The following is a 21602-nucleotide window of genomic DNA, read 5'->3' as shown; positions in this document are numbered from 1 at the left end:
CGTGAAGTTCCCTGTCCCTGCCAGCCACTGCTGTTGCGCTCCATAAGCTGCGGGGAGCTGTAGCGTGTCTTCTGGCGAGGCACTCACTCCTGACTTGGAAACCTGCAAGTTGTGGAGAATTTCCTGCCCTCTGATAACCTTGTACTCTGATTAATTACCTCCTCCTTTATGTAGGTGCCTCTCATCTGTGTTGAATTTTGCCAGCTTCAGCTTCCAGGCGTGAGTTCTTTTTATGCGTTCGTTCATAGTCTGGGATCTGTCTTTTAATAATACTTACCCAGATAGTTTAGATCATTCATAAAAATTTAAACAAGCTGTTTAAACAAAATAGCTCATTTTCTCTACCATCAAAGCAACTGAAATGAGGCTTGAAGCAAATCAGTGCCACTTTGCTGAACTTTAAATATATGCCTTGATGCTGTTCCACCTAACCTGCCCTTGTTCGTTCAGCAGCAGGTGACTGAAATTCCGTGCTGCTGTGCTGTGTGTCAGATGTGGGTTCAGTGAATTCACAAGTACTCCTACCCCTGCAATGATCATTTCATTTATACGTACCTTGTTTATTAAAAATCAATGGTAAGTGTTTGGCTTTGGGCTTTAAAATGAGAAATGCTTTCATCGGGCGATCAGCTTAGTACTAAACAGAATTACTTGCTTTTAGGAAGCGATTTAGTTGAGATTCTCTTTCATGCACATCAGCTGCTTTCACTTGAAGCTCATAATTCCCTGTATTTCACCAGATACTAAATTAGGGAGAATTACATACCAAGTTACAGTGGTGGGTGGTGGGAGGTATAGTTTTCATAGGACACATTTCAGAAGTGTAGTGAATGCCTTAAAGCTGCTATAGGGTTGGAATAGCTTTTAAGTAGAGTAAATAAGCTAAAACAGCTACCAGCTTTTGCTTCTTGGTTTGGATTGTTTTGGTTTGGGTTGTGTTTTTTTTGCTTTTGGTTTTGTTGTGTTTTTTTTTTTTTTTTGAATAAATATTTTTCTTAGAGTGAACCATTTGCCTTTGAGAACTTTCCCAGTTTTCTGTATGGTGAAATAACTGCAAAAGGGTTATTACACTTGAAATGACACAGAATGATAATTTGGAGACAAACAAGGCTTTGTCTCACTGATGCATAAAGTAATTACTAGGCAAAAGTGCATCATTCTCATTTTAAAAACCGTGGCCTGAGAGTGGTAAACAGCTGAAAAATGGGTTGTTCACTGTACATAATGTGGAAGTGCCAAATTTTAAATTAACTATATTTGGCTTTTATTGTTTTGTTGAAATTCCAAAGCAGAAATATTTGTTCATAATAACATCCATCTGCAAACACGCATCCGGTGTGAAGCGCATTACGGGTGTCTGACGTTGGGAATTTTCCTACAAAATCTTGCTACGCATCGTACATTTTAAGCAGCAGATGACTGTGCCTTGAATAACACAGTGGGCTGTTTAATGAGGTTTCCATTATGCATGATGTGCTGTATCTGAAGTTCGCTAATTTTCTGACCTGGTGAAATAGATTTTAATAAGCTTGATGTAACACAGCATATAAAGACAAAGGGAAACAGTTAATGGGGCTGTCACAATAAAGAACTCTGAGCAGGCCTGGAGAAGCTAAAAGTATTAATAGAATTGATCAAAAGCTTAGGAAACAAATTCTCCATTTCCGTGGACCTCGTGCCTTGTTCCCCTCTGGCCGTCGGGCAAGCGGCTCTGCCCCACGCCCGCGGGGACACGGCGGGTTCGCTGCTGGAAGCGCCAGGCACTGCGGACAGTCACATCCTGTGGGCGTGGGGAGGGCTTCACAGGGTCTTCGATGAAATCCAAAAGTGTTAATTGCTACTAAACCGTGATAGCATGTGAGTGGTTTGGTAGAATCCTTGTCTTTCACCAAGCCCAGATAAAATTCAGTTTCTCTGTGTATGTTCCTCTCTGTATGGTGAGCGGTTAGTTGTTAATCTGAAGCTTGAAATGGCAGCTGGTTTTCCTTTCTCATTCTTGTTTCTTATAGAAAAGGAGAGGGGGAGACAGAGGACTGAAAGATGAAGGTTTTAAACATAAAGGGATTGTTTTGGGATGGAGCTTTCCCTTGTGCATGCTCACCATTAAAGACTGCATTTGTGTCCAGTAAATTGGACCCACGCCTGCCCGCCTCCCAAAAAAAGGCTACTGGGCTCTTCTGCTTCATGCTTGTGAGTCTCTGATACTTTTGAAATGAAGCCTAAAGATCCTACAAAGAGGATAACACTGCCTAATGGAAAGAATAATGCAAGCGAGAACCCATTTGAAATGACAGCTGTGAGCCTCGCAACGCTTTTCTGTGCTGATCAAAGGCGCTGGTAACGCTGCTTGAAAGGAGGGGATCAGTTTCCCCTCGCCTTTTCCCACTCAACCTGCAGATGATTTTACATTCTCGACTTCACACTTTTTTTTCTGGGAGATCAAGTGAACTCCCAAACGACTGATGTAGATCGGCACGCTGCGTGAGCCAGGTCAGCCTAAAAGACAAAGCGCTGTAAGATGAGGCGGAACGTAAACCTGGAGCTCGGCCGCCTGGCCTCCGAAACGCCCCGCTCGGAGCGGTGCTCGGGAGGCTGAGCCCCGGCGCTCAGCTGTGACGCCAACGCATGCAAATAGTCGGTTAACTGGGAGGAAGTATTCTGCTTGTTTTATGGTGGCTTTTATTCTCCATGCACATCTCATAATTTCTGTTGTTTTTCTGAAGTCTGGTGCTGAAGGCAGATGATGATTTGAGACTCTCAGCTTGCATTTTTATTGTTGCTTTAAATCCACGTGCTTATTGCCAAAGTCTAAACGTATGACCTCTTCTGCCCTACATGCTTTAGCTGGTAGGAAGCAGAGAAAATCCTTTGCATAGTCTTTTTTGATGGAAAACCTGATATCTTGGTCTTTGTGACTTGTTGGTTTTGTTGTTTGGTTGCTGTTGTCTGGCTGCTTGCATCGTGTCCTCCTGGGTCTGCAGGGGCTGAGCAGAGCCGAGCCTGAAGCACTTGGTGGTTGCCCATCTGGGCCAGGACAGCAGGGGAGGGCTGGTGATGGCCTGGCCACGGCCGTGACAGCGGTGGCCCGGCTGGCAGCGGGGCAGCACTTGCAGGTGAAGTTTTGGGTCCTCCCGGCCCCGCTGCCAAGCACCCCCAGCTCCCCACAGCACCCCCAGACAGCGGGACGTGGCCGCAGCTGCAGCACGCTTCAGCAGAGGCTGCTTCCCCTCCCTTTGCCTGAGCCTTGCAGTTCCTTGCCATCATCTGCAAGTGCAAACAAAGACTCCTCCCTCCTCAGTTCTGCCCCAGTAGCACAGACTAGAAGCGAAGTGCTGGCCGTGTCCGCAGCGAGACCCCCAGCACAACAGAGCTGCACAGCCGCTGCACTCTTCTTTCCCCTCTCGGGGAGCTGGCAAGTGTGTGCTGGCTTCTCCTGCCTCGTTGCTGAGATGTTTTCTTTTGAAAGCTTGAGCGACATGAAAAGGGCACTGTGTTCAAACCATGCCTTCGTTACTGGCGCTGCAGGGGGTTTCCAGACCCCAGCAAGGGATGCTCGGGCGATGCAGATGCTGTGCCTGTCTCAGGGTGAGGTGCAGACCCTTGAAAGCAAATGGGTGTGATTTGCTTTGCTGCAATGGGAGATGTTTTATAGTGTCCTCGCAGCAGAGAGGAAGGGGGTATATAATGCTTATTGTGTTTTTCACTTGTTTCTAGTCGTCTTTCAGCTACCATCGTGCTGGGGTAGAGGAGAAATGTGGTTTTAGAAGGAAGCGAGCAAAGTGAAGACACGGGTGGCTTTGCAGGCAGCTTCACTCCAGCCTGGAATACTGCTGTGGTACATGGGGCAGGGGCTGTGGCCCGTGGGAAGCACCGGCGGCCCCGGTCCCCTGGTGCTGGAGGTGCTCCTGGGCAGCCCTGGGGCCCAGTCCTGGTTCTGCAGAGACCTGCAATGGTGTGTGCCCCCCACGGAGCCTCTGAGCCCCGTGCAAGGACTGGCCCTCCTCATGCAGCATTGCTCTTGCCAGATTTGTTCCCAAATCTCCTGAAAGATCTGCTAAATCCCGGATCTTAGTTTTTTTCTTCTTGGTAATGCCAAGTATGAGCCAGTACGGCTATGTGCTGCCTGCTGAACTCCAGTCCTGCTGCTCTCGGTCGCATGCCACCCTTTCGATCCCCTGCTCTCAAACTTGTTTATTGGTTGGAGAAAGCATTTGCTTGCAGACAGCCCCTGACTCAGTCTGTGACCTCAGGGCACAGCATTTAAAAACAGATATGTCCGTCTTCCCTCGCATGAGGCTGCTTCAGTATTTAAAGTGAAACTATTGATGCAGGAAGCAGAAAAATTTATCTGTGAAAAATTGACCTCCAAATACTGGCTTTGGCTCATTCTGAGCAATAAGAGAGCATGAAATTGCTGTGAATCCTCAGGGCTTTCCTGGTCAGTGTGCAAGCCCACTGCAAAACGTTTACTGTAAAATATCGTCTAATTGCAATGCCTAAAGTGGGCACTTTGCTCCTTTGGAACAGCTTTGGTGTCTTGTTTTCTCTAGGCAATTATATGCAGAGGATACACAAAGAAGGACAGGGATTGTTTCTGCGAGAATTGGAGCCCCTCACACAAACACGGTGAACGAGTCGATCTCACCCTCCAGCCCTTTCTGATTTCCCAGTTGACTTCAGAGCGCAGCGGGCTTGGAGGAAGCCAGCCTGGGCCCCCTGCATCTCAGACGGTGGGATCACCGCTGGGGGCTGGATCTAGAGCATGCTGCGGCCAGTGCCTCCCAGCGGCTTCCCAGTGCCCTGGTCTGGGTGCCCAGTTCCCTCCAAGCCTGTTAAAAACGCCCCGGGAGTGTGCAGGCGGCAGATGCAGAGGCTCAGTGCACGGCTCTGCCAAGGCAAGCTCCTGAGGCAGCCCCACCGCCATCGGGCAGGGCAGGACGGAGCGGATCCACCTCCGCCACTGCCTGGGGAGCAGCACTCTGGAAGGTGCCTCGGGGACTCGGGGGAGCTGGTTTAAACCCAGGCCCAGGGGAAGGGGCTGTCACTGCTGGAACGCAGGCAGACGTCCTCGCCGAAGTGCTGGTGTGATCTGCAGGGCCAGCAAGAGGCTCTGTGGACAAGCAGATTGCTTCTGGGGCACAGAAACTAGCACAAGTGCTTGCTAATGCTTTCTGCTTCCGTAAATAGCTCCAGGTACCCCAGCTCTCAAATTTTAATACAATGGTGCAGGAACGCAGAAGGACAATTAAGGCAGAAGTTTATTGCAGGACACAGAAGGGGTTCAGCGTTAATTTCACTGTCACTGTAGTCACATTGTTTAAAGTCCTCACTGATTTAAAAATGTGTAAACAATGGGAGGTAATAATACAGCATGACCAAAAGGGTTCCAGTAATGCTATAGGATTGGTGTGAAGGGAATTACAGATATTTTGTGGTGGAGCTTGAGACCAGAATGGGTGAGAGCCGGGCTGCATCCTTTGCTCTCTGCAGATAACTTTCTGGAGTCACTTTGCTTCTTTGTGCCTCATTTTATCCCATCTGTGAAATGGAGACAGTGTCAGCTGCCAACCATTCCTGAGAGATTCAGGGACAAAGAACTCCATAAGTATAAGACATAAGTTGGCACAGTTCTTAGACACCACACAGCATTAATGTGCTCGATAGTGTGATGACTGGGAAATTTGTTTTCAGATGAAGGAGCTGATTAATGCAGTGCCTGGCAAATGTAATTTCAGTGTGTGGGACTGATTACTTTCAGTGTGTTGGATTGATTTAGGGATCCTCCAGTGATGGAGCCAGTCTGTGAGTCTGTACTGGTAAGCAGGTTTTGCCAGTCGGGATAATCCATCACTGCTTCCATCTCCCACTTGCGCAGCGTCCGCGCCATCCTGCTGCACCATGCGGCCGTCCTGGGCAGCACGTGAGCAGGCCTGATCGCACGTGAGCTGTCTGGAGTGCCGTGTCGTGTAGATGCTTTCATCTCAGAATCAGGAGAATGGCTTTCTTTGGGGGAGGGGGGATTAATTTTACACACATCTGTCTGCAGTGAACTCTGGAATGCCATAATAAATGCTTTGTTCAGGCTCTTTCTGTGGAGTGCTTTCTCCACCCTTGTTATTTCATTCTTTGCATGGCAAAACTTTTTGTCCTGCATTTCAAATAGATACTGAGAGTCCCTGGCAGTTGAACAAGAGAAACAAACTTTCCAGCCCTGTTCTTTATGCTGCTTTCAGGGGATGCTTGGTGATTTGAAGGGTATTAGATTGGTTTTGGCAGAGGCATTTTATTCCATGGGAAATCCACAGCTCCTCTGATCCCTTACGGATGGTTTAGCGAGCCCCCAGAGCCTCCAAGTGGCAGATTTGCTGGTGGACGGCTGGTCCTGAATGTGACACGGGAATGCTGAGGATGCTGTTCTCAGGACGCGTTAGCAGGATGTGTGCCGTGGCGGAGGAGGAGAGGCTTTAAGGACAGTGCCAGCTTTGCTCCTGCATCACCCACAGCACCAGCTTGGGGTTTGGCCTAGGCATGGCTCTGCACAAAAATGAAGCCCAGAGCCTGTGCACTTGTCCTACAGGTGTTTTCCCTGCTGTTTGAAGGTTGGTTTGACTTTCTAATACTGAAGTCTTCTCACTCCAGGATGTTGTAGATCCGCTACCCGTATGTCAGGAGGGAGCCAACCAGGGTTAATGTGTCCATCACCAGCAAGAGTACACTTTGGTTACAATATCCCCCAGTATGGATGTGCTTCCCACTGCATCCCGCTCCTTGGAGATCATAGCAGATCATCAACATAATGAAAACAAACAGTTCACAGTGGCATTAAGTAACAGGATTTGCTGCACGCGTGGGCTCTGTGGGCGGGGAGCAGCAGCAGGCAGCAGCCTGGGGTAGCTCTGCATACATTTACCTAGACTTTTTCTTTTCCCTCAACAGCCCTATTACCATATTTAAATGCAAGTATGTCTTCTTTTAATTAATGTTTTAAGTAGCCTCAAGTCACTCTAGCCTAGCTGCACTCTGTTCATGCCCCCGGTAGATTCCCTGTAGCTCAGATGGTAGCGCTAGAGGTAGCGGGCTCGTAGTCTGCTGGTTCTTCTGGATCTCGCTCTCTCCGTCTCCCTAGTTTGCTGTTCTCTTTTCTGTTGTCTCAGTTATTTTTGTGTGGTTCTTCAGCATTGCAAAGCAGCTGTGATCAAAGTCCTGGAGCATGCTTGAGGGGCAGGTGCCGTGGCACCCCAGAGGGTGTCCTGGCTGGGACCAGAAGCAGCCGGAGCTCCCAAAGACCAGGAGTGCTGTGACTGCTTTGTTGACTTTGCAGCAAGGGTATTTGGGGTTCTTGCTGATAGCCTGGACCTTGCCATTGCCCTCTTAAAATACATATTTAAAGTCAGAGCCTCTGGCAGATCTTTTTAATATTAATTAAGTAAAGAAACCGAATCTGAAATCTTGCTAGCAGCATTTCATTCATTTGTAACGTCTCAGCCCCCCTGTAGCAGGGTGTATGTCTTAGAGATCCTTGATCTGTGGCTGTTTTGCTTTCAAAAGCTTTTTCTTTCTCTCTTTTTTTAAATTACATCCCAGTGAGTTTTTTCTGCTTGATCCCAGCAAATCTGTGATCTTGACATGAAGACCTTCTCGTATTTTCCATTACTGTTATGTCTATAGATCAGCACATTATTATCACTTGCAAATAAGCACGGAACAAAACGCACCCATTGTTTTGTGCGAGCGGTCTGACCCTAACCATCTGAAAGTAAGGAGATGTAAGCTAAGTGCTGCAGGCATCCCTCTGAGTTTATCCACCTTGGCTTCTGCAGCGTGCCATGGCCAGATGCACGGGACGAAACGCCGTCAGCGGCACACGCTGCTGTTTACATCTTCTGCAAGGAGATTTGGGCCACCTTTGTACCAGCAAAGACTGCCTGCAGCAGGCACACGGGCAGGGCTCGTCTCATCCCAAACACAGTGCCCGTCGATGGCACGGGGAGCTGGGACCACAGCCTCATGCTGCCCTTTGGAGACGCCTTGCCCTTAGCAGGCCACGGCCGCCCGCGCCCCGCAGAGACGCGTGGTGCCCGCTGGCTTCTTTCTTTACCCTTCTCCTTTTCTCCACGGCCAGGTTTTCCGGCAGCGGCTTATGGACCAGTAGCAGCGGCAGCCGTGGCAGCAGCAAGAGGATCAGGTAGGGGGGCCCGTGGAAGAGCAAACCCTCAGAGTGCAGGGTCAGGTAAAAGCTCTGTCGGTATTCTGTGTGGCTGCAGCTCTCCATCATTTCTCTGATTTTCCTCACACTTATCCTGGGGACCTGAAAACAATCAATCACCAAAAAAAAAATCAAAAAAAAAAAAAAAATCAAACCCAAACCCAAACTACAAGCAGAGGCCACGGGGCCTGGAGCACCTTGCAGGAGATTGGCGTAAGAACTGCCAAAACCTGGGTAGATATTCTAATTTGTTTCTTTATTTATTCCTTTATTATGTTGGTTTCTTTGTTTCTTTGGTTTAAATTTGAGATTATAAAGGACACCAAAACAAAGAAAAAATGTGGGTTTTTTTGAAAAAAAGTTTTCATTTCTCATGGAAAGTTTGTGCTGAGGTAATGCAGCAGCATAGGCTCCTGCTGTGCTCAGAGCTGTGCTCCCCGCTTCAAACCAGTCTGGACACATCCCTTACTGGGATGGTGTTTTCCTTCTGTGCAGGGGTGGCCGTGGATGAGCAGGAGGAGTGCACCCCGGTGCTGCGGGGCCAGGGACATGCATTGCAGTGCTGGCAACCCAGCACTGATGGCAATTTGCCCCTTTCTTGGGCAACCACCTCCATCCCCTGCTGCAAACTCCAGCCTGCTTCCCATGAGAAATGCCAAAGCTTTTCTTCCTGTCCTTCTGAAACTTTTATTTTTTCCCCTTAAGGGAAATCATTGCCAATTACCGTTATTATCTTTGGTTTTAAATTCAGATAAACATACGAATTAGTGCTTTACTTAGGGAATTGAGTGTTCAGTGCAGTCATAAGTGAGCTGCTCGTTTGTCAGCGCCCTCCTCTGCCCTGGCCCTGGCCTGTCCCCATGCATACAGGTGGCTCCGAGCCGCCGAGCCCAGCCAAGGGAGAAGCTGGCTGTGGCCTCCTCGGCTCAGGGGCTGCTCCCTGGGGTCGGAGCCACCGGCCCCTCACCGCTGTGCCGGGCAGAGGCCTGTGCCCAGGTGGAGGACGCGGCGTTGGCAGCTGTTTCCCAGCTCACTCATGACACAGTCCTGATGTGGGGGTTTCTTGGTGACTTTTCTGGCAGTCCCAGTGTGTGAACTGGGCTCTTCCAGAAAAGAACCGACTAAACCGCTACGCAACGGGTCAGAAGGAGGGCGCAGGCCCTTATGTGTCTCAAGTGTGAGCCTAATGCCATGGAGGCCAAAGCAAGACACCAGGAGAACTCCGTTCCATGCAAACTGGCACTGCTTGCAGGCTACAAAGGATTATCTGTACCAGTTCCATTTTGTGGCATGTAGAGAGCGCCTAAGGGGTGACTTGCCAGACTGGTTGTGGGGATCCCCAATCTCCCTGCTCTTCCCACTGCCCCTTCACAGAGGGAAACAAAAAAGCAATCAAACAAAAGAAACAAAGAGGAAAAAAAGGGGTTGATTTTTGCATATGATTTCAGGAGAAAAAAAAGACTTCATTGTTTCTGCCTCTTCCTCATGTTTTGCCCTTCAGGTTTTGTTTTACGTACAAACAGACCTGGTGAGTTGCCCCTTAGCAAGGCACAGAGGGTTTGGCTGGATTAACGTTGCTTCCCTGATTATTTTTTTAATCGGAGTGCTTTTGGTGCCCATTACAACTGAACTGAGCATTGATCAATTCTGTGCCTGAAAATCATTTGTCTTTAATTTGAGTGTTTTTTGTTTTTCCTTCTGTTGGGTTTTCTGTTTTGTTTCTTTCGTTTTTTATTTGAACTTGCAATACGAAACTAAAACTAATCCTAAATTAACAACACCCTTTCTGGCAAGTTTAAAGAGCAGTATGGTGTTTGGAAATGTCTTTCAAGCCTCGAAATTGCCTCTTTGCACAAAACTGGCAAAGCCCCAAAACTGAATCAAAAGAACCCCTCCCAGCCCCAAGATCTCAAGGAGGAAGGTGGGTTTGTTGCAGCCCTGGCCCCGCTGCCACTTGCACGTGCAGTGAGCCCTGCTCTGGGCACAGTGTGTTTCATGTAGAGTCATCTCCATCCAAAGACAGTTTTCGGAAGGGACATCCTGAGTTCGCCACTTCCATCCAGCCATGGTAGTGAATTGTATTCAGGAGCAGTAGAGTGTAATCTTGTGATACAGTGTATGGGCCCGATTCATTACAAGAAAAATGGTTGGGGATTTTTCTTCTTTTCGGTTGGTTTTTCTTTTTTCCCTTTACAAATTTGCACAGCCCTCCTTTGCACGTGCCCCAGCCCAAAGCCCAGAGCACAGCACCGTTGCCCCATGCTGGCCCAGTTCCATCTTCAGCCCGGACGGAACCAGAAAGTGCCCAGGCAGGGCCCCTGCCCCACTCGCTGCTGGCCTGCCCTGCCCCAGGCTGCAGGCCAGGCCCTATGGCTGCTGCCCCTTCCGCAGCCCCACTGCGGGCAGCATGGCGTTGTGTCCCCTCTGGCCACCTCCACAGTGACCTGGCCCCAGGTCCTGCCCTCACCACTGAGCACAGTGGCTCTGCAGCGCCAGCACTCAGCCTGGCGCCTGGGCCTGCGTCTTGGTCTCCCAAGGAGACTGCGGCCTTTTCATTTCCAAACCCCCTCGGCTCTGGTGTGTGGGCACTAATGACCTCCGTTGCTCCTGGGGTGGTGGTCCTGTGTCCATGGAGGAAACCTGCATGTTTGCTTAACAGCGGGAGCAGCCCGCCGGGGGCAGTTAACCGCATGGGGGCTGCGGCAGGGCCGCAGTGGCTGTGGGCAACTCCTGGCCCCGTCCCCTGCGCTATCCGGTCTTCGCTTCCCTCTCCCCTTCTTTTTCTATTGCAGCTTGTGAGGACACAGCCACCAGTTTACCACACTAGATCAAACAAGTTCTCTTATCTGTCACAGCAGCTATCTCCTACAATCAGCAAAAAGGGACATTTCCCTCTACTCATGCTCAATGTCAGTCATAAATTCAGGTTCAGCTTAGCCGTTCACGTGCGGGCAGGGTGAATGCAGTGATGCCTCTCACAGTAAATCACGTGCCCGGTCCACATCCCTGTGAGGAGGCGATAGCTGAGGTCTCTTGAGCTGATGAGGGGGTTTGGCCACATCCGTTCACATCAGGTGGGGCTGTGCTGCCGGATCCCTCGGCTGCTTTTCACAACCTCATCCATTCTTGTATTTTTTTTTAATGAATTGGGACCTGAGCCATGGAAAATGAGCAAACTTAAAAGTTTGAGTGCTGCAAACTCCTCCTAGACAACTTCACTATCAATGTCACATTTCTTTTTAAATCCACCTGACATATTTTAAGTGTAAAACATTTTTGTCTTGTAAATGCTTTTTTTAAAATAAAATCATGTGGGGGGGGGGACATTTTTATCTTGCATTTGACATGGGGGGGATTAATTTGGAAGGAAAGTGAGACAGCAAAAAATTGGCAGGAGAGGATTTTTGTTCCTTCCTTTTTGGTTCATTGACAAGTCTGAGATTTTTCCAGTTTCCAACCTGTTGCCACCAACTATTCCTCCCTGATGACTGGAGACAAAAACGCTAAGGCCGTAATCTCAGTCCGATCCCCGCTGCTCGGCACCAGCGGCAGCCGCGCACGCCTGTCCCAGGTGAGCCGTGCCGGTGCGGCGGGTCCGACGGGCACGCTTCGGCCCGCCGAGATGGCCGGCGGTGCCCAGCGCGGTGGGACAGCACGGGGGCACGGCGCAAGGAGCTGCCCCACTCCCAGCCCCCGGCTCCAGCACATCTGGATTTCGGGCGCCAGTCCCGGCTTTGAGCCCCGTGCCCCAACAACCCCTTACTGTACTTTATACTTGCCAGTATAACGAATCTAGTAACGTGAGCTACTGACCTTGATGGTGAGTGTGAGCAGTTATGTTTTGTTGTTTTCTCTCTTGCTTGGTTGGGGCTGCTGTGAGAGAGGGTGTCTCTGAGGCATACTTTCCGGCCTCTCTTACACTCGGACGTGCACACCTCCTCTCAAACACTCTTCTGAGCGCTCTCAGCGGGAAGGTTTGTCCACACCTATTAATCCTCTCTCAGTGTCCAGCTTCTTGTTAGTAGCAGCTGGTTGCATGTTTTTTGCTTGTTCAGATGAAACGGTTCAAGAAACAACTCATATCAACTCTTGAGAAATGTCTCTATTTTTTTGTACACTTTCTTTCTTTTGATGTTTTTATTAATTTCCCTTACTTAAAAAGCAAAACACTTGTTGTCCCCCGTAAAACATTTCACATCTCCCCTTGCCTGTTCTTAGAGTGTATGTATCTGTGGGACTGAACTAAATGCATGCACTGTAGTAGTCGTACTGGTAGCAGTAGATGTAGTTGTAGAACATGCATTGTTGAGTTGATATTATAGGTACCATCAACGTGAAATAGCGCGGCAGTTAAAAGCATAGCCTTGGTCTGATTGAAAGTGTAGGGCTATCAATAAAGCAGAGAGCTGCTAAAGGCTTGGATCCATAGTACCGTATTTGTTAAATCCCATTATCTGGAAGTTTAAATTGAACATGGCTGTAGGCAACCTACACCCTTCTGTACAATAACCCGCACATGCTGTTATGTTGATAGTAAATTTGCTATATTTTTTCAAATTAAAGTCCCTAGGAATTAAAATGCTGAGTATAACTATATTCTCCTATTTTTATTTTGTATTTAAAAGAATTTAAGATATTTTTAAAATCATTTTACAATCATGGTTTCTTCATCAGCCTGTTACTCGCCCATATTAGCCCATAGAATCATTCGTTAGCAGTTGTAGACCAGATGTGCCAAATGCAAATCACTCCATTTGGGTGTCTGTATAATACCATGTGTGTGAAGCAGCTTCCTGCAGACTGTCCTGAGCTGTAAAGCAATTGTTTTTAGGTCATAAACCTTAAATCTTGTTATGCAATAGAGACTCTAAGCTAGTGGCGGTTTGTATTCATTGCCATGTCACTGAGCTTAAGGGAATATTTTTCTATTAAGATTTAACATTTCATAAATATCGGCATTAGGAGTTTGAGACAAGTTCATCATCTTTGCCATTGAGCCAGCAAGCGTCTTTGCTTCTCATGCCCCGGTTTATGCACTAAACTTTTTTAATTCTTTCACAAATGAAGTTGTAGTCAGTAAGTTTCACAGATGGTAATTGAGATCCTGAATTAGGCTTTGCTTATTTGTTTAGTTTGTTGGTTGTCAGAAAGTACCCTGCTGGGAGCAGACAGATTCTGTATGGCACCGTCCCACCCCCTCCGCAGCCTCCCTCCTCCCCGGGCACTCGGGCGATGCCCTGCAAACCGAGTGCGCTTTGAGCGTGTTCCTGCTCCGCTGGGTACAGGCAATCTTAGGGCACTTATTTCAGCAAGTGCTTTAAAAGGAAATAAAATATCCAGAATGGGCTTTCAAAATGTAATTAAGAGTTTGTATCTGCTCCTTACCTCTAATAGAACATGAAGTAAATCAACCAAACAACTGCTTGGATGGAGCTGACACAATGCAAGCCCATGCAAGGCAATCTGAGCCACCCAGATTACTTCCCTTATTGCCCCTGAGGAGCTGAACCACTCCTGCATCAAGGGGGAGAGTAATTTCCCCCTTCAATCTCAATCTGCCAAGGAGACAGGAGGACCCACTGTTTAATGCACAAGGCATATGATGAAGTGAGGAGTGTATCTAAAAGTTAGCAGAGCGACAAATTGCATGGGGTTTAGGAATCCTGATCTTATACTTAAAGAAGGTGCTCTAAAAATTTAATCTTGTCGTTAGGCACCCATAGTGTTAGCAAATTACAGCCATAAAAAAGTGGGACCGCAGTTGGTCTGTGTGTGGAAGGAGCGGAGCCGATGCCGGCACACAGAAATGTCAGGAGGAGGAGCGTTTTGGAGATCCAGTGATGAGCCAGTCTGGGATTTATACGGCTCATTGAGAGGACTCCCTTGTGGCACGGCAGCTCAGATGGAACTACTCTCCTTCTTTTATTTTGCTATATAAAAGTACATAAAATTTAATCCAAGCTATGTAATCTCAAAAGCCAGAACCTAACAAGTGGACCACTTGGGAGTAGCAAGCAGGCTGAAATTTCTCACTCCATTGGAACAGCCTGTAATTATGTGACAGAGGCTGGCAACTGGAGCTCAGCACAGCTGATGCATCGAAAAATTAATGGCTGCATCAGATTTTATCTTTTGCTTATCTTCCTAACAGAGACAGTCAGCATTTGAGAGCATTGCAAGCGGTCAGGGAGGGAGGGGTAAGACAAAGAACCACGCACAGCTTTGTGCTCCTGTAACGGGTGAGCACAAAGACAAATGTCTCGTGTTAAACAGAAAAGAAACCAGACTCTGCACCAAGACCTGTCTGAACAGTGAATACGCCATTCTCCTCCAGCCTGTGTAGCATGGCTACGTGAGAAGGGCAGTCGGCGTTTCTGTGGGTGCTTTTTGCAGGTGTCACTGACAATATCCTTCTTTCTCTTTAGTGAGTGCTACAGTTACTTTTCAGATTACCCCAAACTAAAAATAATGAAAGCAGAGTCATTTCTGTGTCAGTTGGGAAGTCCTGTGTTGTTCCAGGCTGTTTGAGCCCCCACACCTGTTCTTTCCAGAACTCAGGCTACCCACAAGCCTTATTTGTCTTCTTTTACTCTAGGATGCCATTTTCTGAATTTTTAAATCCTCATGGGACTGAGCTTTCTAAAGGACAAAGTGGTAAATTCAGTAGATTTAAAACAATTTTGTGCTGCTGTTATTAGGCCTTGACCACAGCAGCGATTGTTTTACAGGGCTCCTGGCTGAAGTCTGTTGTGGTTTAAATACATCAGCTTTAATCAATAATTTTGTAATAGAAAATCTCGTGCACTTGATAAATCATCTCCAGTGCAATTAGTGACCACCTCTGAAGTGCAGACTTAAGTACAGTGTAAGTTAATCTTTAATGAATTTAGTGGCTAACTTTTAATAGTCTTTTCAATCAGGAGAATTATTTTCAATGGGAAAAGGCTCCTCAGCAGAGCTCGTGGAGGACGCACGTCGTGCCCCGTGCAGCCCCCTGGCTGGGCAGCCTGTGCTGCAGCCCTGCCGAGCGCTGCGGTGGCCAAGTGACACCGTTTGGCTGCGTCTTCCCCAGTGGGAGCGGAGGGACAGAGCTCTTGGCCTCTTAATTAAACTTTGTTCCACGCAAGATGCAGACGAGCCATTGTGAAGTTTGAAAGCGGGGCCTTCGGCGTGAGCTGACTGATGCAATGAGATACTTAAGCACACAAGCACGTCTCGTGCATTTTAATCACCAAAAGCGTAGAGTACTCGCTGAGCTGAGGAGTAACTCGCCTGTCTGGCAGCAGGCGCAGGCTGTTACCCATTAGTGGAACAACAGCTAAATGTGACACGGTGCACATTTTACAGACACACTATTGTGAGTATTTTCATGCTGATTCTCTCCCCAAACGTTTTAGAAGTAAATACATAATTACAGTTATATTTTTCCCTCTCTCCTTTCTGAGATAAAAAAGTGAAAAAGAAGCAGTGGCATTTTTCCTTGCAGCAGATGCTAGCATGCATCTGGCTCTGGATTAGCATGAGGAGTGTGGATCAGTAATTGCTGGAGAAGGCGAAATTGGTCTTCAGGTATATAAACTGGCGCTTTTTAAAAATAATCAATTCATACATCTGGGTCTTTTTAGAGGCATTTCCTGGTAGTTATAGCAAGAGCCCAGAGCTGTGTGCCATGGAGGGCTCCCAGGTGCCTGCGAAGGAGCCGCGAGTATTCGCTGCTGACAGATGAACCGATGCCCTTGGCTCTTCGAGACACCGCGTGGTAGGCACAGCATCTCACAGTTTCCTTATCCATGAGCTCACATTTTCCTTTGCAAATGACTGAAAACCCGTGTCAGGCAGCCTTATCCCTGTTGGTGCCTGTAGCTTGTGTTTGCTGGCAGCAGTGGCAGGGGTCGGGGAGGTCCTGCCCGGGGCGTGAAGGCTGGGAGGGCACATGGTTGCTGACACTCATGTCGAAGATCTCATTTTGGTGGGACTCAGCAGGCAGAGCAGTGCCACTTTCTCCTTCCTCCCAGTGCTGGGCCTGGGTGTAAGGGAGCAGGATCAACAAAACAATTTCGAGCTAAACAAACACAGCAGTGATGGGGAGGGTCTTGTCCTTGCCCATTCCAAGAGAGGCGTGCAAAGCAGTGCAGGCGTACAGGGCCACTCAGGGGCACTCGTCTGACCGACAGAGTCTGGTGGAAACCTCTGTGCAGGCTCCTGGTGCAAACTCCATGGCACAAGAGGATCGTGGCATGAGAACACCGGGGTTCAATGCGGCCGCACACCTCGCCTGCTGCCCAGCTGGCCCAAGGCTGCTGTCCCCACAGGCGTCCGCCCCGCGGGAGGGTGCCCCTGCCGCACTGCCCTCCTCTGCGGCCGCGTCAGGCAGTGGAACAAAAACCTGGTTTTGTTTTAATTTTCCTCCTGTATTGTCTGTTATTGTACAAAAGGCTTCAATTTAAAATTAACAGGAGTGATAGCCAGTTAATGTGTTACAGTGGGAGGCCGGAGTTTCTGTTGCTATGGCAATGGAGTTTGGTTCATTTGTTTTGTAGATGAGTAATTACTACGCAATTAGAGCAGGCTAAAAATAAAGGGGCCTTTTGTTCCCTGTTACTCATTAATATTAATAAAAGACCTGTCCGGGCTGTGGTAAACAATTAATGCAGATGTGGTTGCCCATGGTAAAAGTAGCAACAGATTTCATGTTACGCAGCGAGAGGTGACGGTGCCAGCTTCTCTTAGCTTGGCTCTTGTTCATTTTAAATAGAAAAATTATTAGAGGGAGGTCTGCATTAGCACAGAATCACAAGCTTTAGCCCTCATTTGCCAGCTGGATGGACGGTAATAAGTGTTAAAGCTTCATGCGCGGGCACTGGCAGCGCGTACAGCGCTGGGGCCGGGTCCCACGGCTCGGTGAGCACCCGTGGCCCAGGGCACAGAGAGGGGGCAGTGGCCACCTTGCTTGGGACAGGGACCTCCTCGATTGCCCCAGCCGGGCACTGGAGCAGGGAGCTCGCCTGAAAACCCAAACACTTTGTGGTGGGGGTACTGCTGCTGAAACGGCTCTGAGGCAGCTGTACAGACATCCAGCGCCAAAAGAGAGCAAGAGGAAACAATCCCAACCATTTCACATGAAGTATGTAAAAATTAAACCACACCAGATTTTAAATTAACTGTAAAACCAGCTAAATTGGCAGAGAAACCTGTTGGGAAGATGGCTGACAGGACTGAGTGTCTCTACCTCTATTTCACATGCTGGTCTCCACACAGCTGGTGAGCATCCCAGGCCGCAGCGTGGGGCCAGGGTGGTCCCTGCCCACCCGAGACCCTCGGTGCTCAGCACCTGAGCGAGAGGCGGTCGGTGTGGGGCAGTGCAGGCACCCCAGTGCCCTGGCCTGGCATCCTCGAGTGATGTTCTCGGGGGGAGCGACTGCAGAAAAATGGAAACCGCCTCCCTCCCAAACTGTTTAACTAATGGAGGGAAACGTAGCACAGCCTTTGTAAGGTCGACATTTGTTTGTTGTTAAGGATCTAATTAGAAACATGAGAGGGAGCTGAATGGCTGCTTGCTCGGCTAATTAGCGACATGCACGAAGACCACTTTGAACTTCAAGGACACAAAGCTATTAGCGCTTACATCAAAAATGGATTAAACTTCTGTGCTTTTATAATGATTAAAGATGAGCTGCTCGAGAGGAAATCCTTTTGTAAGGCTGTGACAAGAGCTGGCTCCCTGATTGCAGCTTCTACAAGTGAAGCTTTGTGTGGCCTCCGCGCAGCGCTCGGCCCGGCGCGCGAGTGACACCGCTAACTTGCAATATGGAGAATATGATTAGGCAGTAAATATTGATTGTTTGCAAAAAATTACAGCCAAGCTGGAAAGTGCATTTCTTTGTCATGCTACATAAGTGTACGACTTAGAAAAGCTGGGCTTGAATACGTTGGATTTTGTGTCTTTTTTTTTGGCAAATCAGTGCACATCAGCAGCTATGGCTGATGCTTCAGAGGAGTTAAGTGCAGTCTTTAGCAGAACAGGTGCTGCTCACGTGCCTGCAGCGTGCACCAAGGGGACGGTGCTTGGTTTTTAAACACCTGCACCACTTGAATTTTTAGCTTACACAAGTCTGTTCAAACTGTGCAGCTCTGGCTCTCTGCTCGTCCACCATCACTCAGAATTCGCTGTTTGCGTCCATGCCGAGTGCTCGGCCTCCGTACGGCGGCAGAGCAGGAGAAGCCCCCGTGCCGTGCTGGCAGGAGAGCGCCAGAACGGAGGCAGGAACGGTCGCCACAAGTTCACAATTGTCATTACCACACCAACGTGTCCAGCTTGGTTCATAGCAGCTTGGATTGCTGCTAGCTGCGGGTCTGGGAAGTGTTAATAATTGTCACCAACACCGCGCGGTCTGGGAGGCGGCTGCCGCGAGGAGGCTCAGGCGGTGCCCCCCTCCCATGCTCTGCTCAGTTCCAGCTGTAATTGCCGAGCTTGGGAACCTGTTCACCACCCACTGCTTTTTGTCGTTATCCTTGCGATATTTTGATGTGTGAAGCCGTTTCCAAAGGGGCTGCAGAGACAGAACAACCTTTTAAAGTGTGACTGCAGATAGAAAATAACGTACAAATAGTACCTTGTTAAGGCAGATAGCAGCTCTCAGTGTCTCTTGGCCTCATCACCACTTACTTTGCTGATGAGCCCAACAGTTGTTTTATTTTGTTTGTTCCTGCAGGGCCGGGAGGGCTGCAGGCAGGGAGGGCTGCCCGCCACTGCCTGCGGCTGTGCCCCCTTGCAGAGCCGCACTGAGAAGGCACAGAGCCAGCACTAGGGGTTTCCAGAGGCAGGACTGACCTGGCTGTCCTAAGAAAAATGTCTCTGGCTTTCAGTACTGACAGAGGATCTCTGTCTGCCACAGGTTCTTACAGAGAGGTGTTTGCTTTTCAAGTCTGCTTGGAAAGAGCGCAAACGACGCACGGCACCGCGCAGGTCTCCACAGGAGCCGTGCTAAATGGCACCTCTAATTGTAACTCCGGGGTTATTTGCTTTTCTGGTTTGTCTCCCACTTTCTGTTTCAGCTAGTTGTGAGCTGTTTGTACGTTGCTGCTCTCCAGAATGTCTGTGTCTTTCCAGCTCATTATTTCCGAGACATTTTTTAGTTTGAGCATTGATTTGAATTGGAGGTGTGCCGGGTGCGGTTAGTCTCAGACATGAAATGGTGCTGCATGTAAATACAGCAGATATAGGACAGCAATGCTTCTGATAGTTCATCCTGACCACAAACAAATGTGTTTGTGCCTCTGGCAGGAGCTGTGTGCAGTGATTGGTATATAACAGAAGAGCCTAAACGTGAACATTTAATTCTCAGTGCTGTGTCTCTGCACTCTCACAGTCTCAATGGCAAACAAGAATCACAAGCACCGACATCTTATTTCACACTGGCATTAATTTGTATGTTGAGTCTCAAGTAAATCACATCTGGGTAGTTAGCATCTCTGAAAAGCAAGGTACACGCGCCCATTAACTTCAGCTGTGAGTGCACAAAGAATTAGCTTTGGCCAAGCTGTCTGTGAGACGAGTGCAGTGCTAGCTAACGACACGATATTCGTAAGGCTCTAAGCACTAATGATTTAAGCTTTGCGCGCAGTGCTGGAGTTTCTCCGCAGTCCATACTGTGGTGGTTATTTAAAGTATCAGCACCGCACTGTGACTGCTGCTCCATTAGTCATGCACGAAGATGTGGCCATTGGTGCTCATGCTTCAGGACACACAGGATGCTCAGGAAATCAGGAGGGGAGCAATCTGCCCCGCACCAGTAGCCCCGGTTCTACTGTAATGTCCTCTGTGGCATTTACACTCGGGTTCTTGCAAAGACAGTACAGCAGGCTTGAATGCTTGGGTAACTCCTGGGGAAATTCCCAATTTCCAGACACTGCAGCACAATACCATAGAGGTTTGAGGAAGGCAGTAAAAGCGTCCTCTCCCCTACTTGGCTGCCTGTGGCCAACTTACTGTCTCAGGGAATGGGATCTAGTTACCCTTTAGCTACAGATGATATTCCTTCTGCAGAAAAGTGGGCAACTCCTCTTAAATCCAGCAGTAAGTCTCAAGTGAGTTAAATTGCATGTCCCCAAGCACTGGTATAGCTCCTGTCCCAGCTGGGCTACCCGGGCCCTGTGGTTGGTTGTGTGCAGAGGACGGGGCCACAGCGCACTCGGGCAAGTACCATCCCTGTGCCGTTGGTGCCAAGAGCCTGCTCGCCCTCATCTCCTGTGTGTGCCCTCCTGCTGGCCAGAAGTCACCTCCCTGACCTGTCTGCCCCCACCCCGATCCGTACATCCCCCACCTCAATCCCCTTTCCATCTCCATCGCCGGCGTTAACTGTTATTAGATTGTTTCCTCCTTCGAGCTAGAAGATGTTGTTTGTGGAATGTTATATGAATTTTTCATAAAGATAAAAAACAGCCTAATCTTGTGAGCTTTGAGTCTTGGTAGTGGGTAATGGCTTTGATTTAAAGCATTTTGTCTTAATGATAGTTATATTGAAAATTTCCTGCTGCTTTCAAGCACGTGTCGTTATTATCATAAACATTGATGGTAGAAATGCCTGCCAAATTGTGCGTGGCTGTTTATGGTAGATGAGAGAGTCATCCAGAAATTAGAGCACTGGATCAACAAGTTGTCAAAAAGCCTGTTTGTGTGGAAAGGCACCGCCGGGGCTGGCGGGATGAAGCAGAGCAAGGAGGGCTGGGAGGAACAGCGTGCCGTAGGTGACCAGCGCTGGGTGTAGAAAATGCTTGGTGTGAAATTAGCAGCAAATTTCTGACGAGGAGCCGCTTCTGAAGAAACTGAGGGATGGGGGAGAGGACAGCCCCTTTCCAGGCAGGGCACGGGGCTGTGCTCCCCTGCCTGGTCCCAGGGCAATGCCGCTCCCCGCGGTGTCTCGCCGTGCTGTGGGCTGGGGCTAGCCCAGGCTTCCCTCCAACGGCGGCTGTGGGGGAAGCAGGAGGCTCACAGGTGCTGGGACGTCTCCTCCCAGTGGCAGCTCCGCACTGCTAGGACTGAACAATCCCTTCCACTTGGTTTGGTTTTTAAAATATTTTTTCACAGAGCCTCTTGCATCCGCTCCGCTTGAAAAAATAAACAGATACACACTTTTAAAATTAGAATATGTTTACGGGGGGGGCGTCGTTCTTCTCTTGTTCTTTACACGTGTCGCTGTGGTCTCCATGCCGTGCTCCACATCAGCACCTGCTCTCGGAGTAACACCTCCACCAGCCTCTATGGTTGGACTCTGCTGTAGCAATGCCAGTAGTAAATTAGCTCACCAGTGTTAATTGCTGCCCAGGGATAATGAGCCCTCCCCAGGAGGTGATTGATTGTCATTAGGCGGTTCTCCGGGAGCGCTGCTGTAGTGCT

At 48.8% G+C, this 21602-nt stretch overlaps 1 protein-coding gene across 10 annotated transcripts in view; it reads left to right on the top strand.

Annotated features, from left to right (window-relative positions):
• Positions 1 to 21602, top strand: part of MSI2 (musashi RNA binding protein 2) — a 238470-nt gene that overhangs the window by 201912 nt on the left and 14956 nt on the right. For 4 of the 10 annotated variants that reach the window (XM_040532879.1, XM_040532874.1, XM_040532876.1 and 1 more), the window contains one exon: positions 8123 to 8185. The exons of 2 other annotated variants lie outside the window; for them this stretch is intronic. In XM_040532879.1, coding sequence (XP_040388813.1) covers positions 8123 to 8185 — 63 coding nt within the window. Of the gene's footprint in view, positions 1 to 8122; positions 8231 to 21602 lie in introns of all 10 variants that reach the window. 4 more of the 10 variants (XM_040532871.1, XM_040532875.1, XM_040532873.1 and 1 more) reach the window with 1 other exon arrangement.

The sequence above is a fragment of the Cygnus olor genome, chromosome 20 (genome assembly GCF_009769625.2).
Source record: "Cygnus olor isolate bCygOlo1 chromosome 20, bCygOlo1.pri.v2, whole genome shotgun sequence".
In the NCBI taxonomy this organism is placed as follows: Eukaryota; Metazoa; Chordata; class Aves; order Anseriformes; family Anatidae; genus Cygnus; species Cygnus olor.
This window is presented reverse-complemented; position numbering and strand designations above follow the sequence as displayed.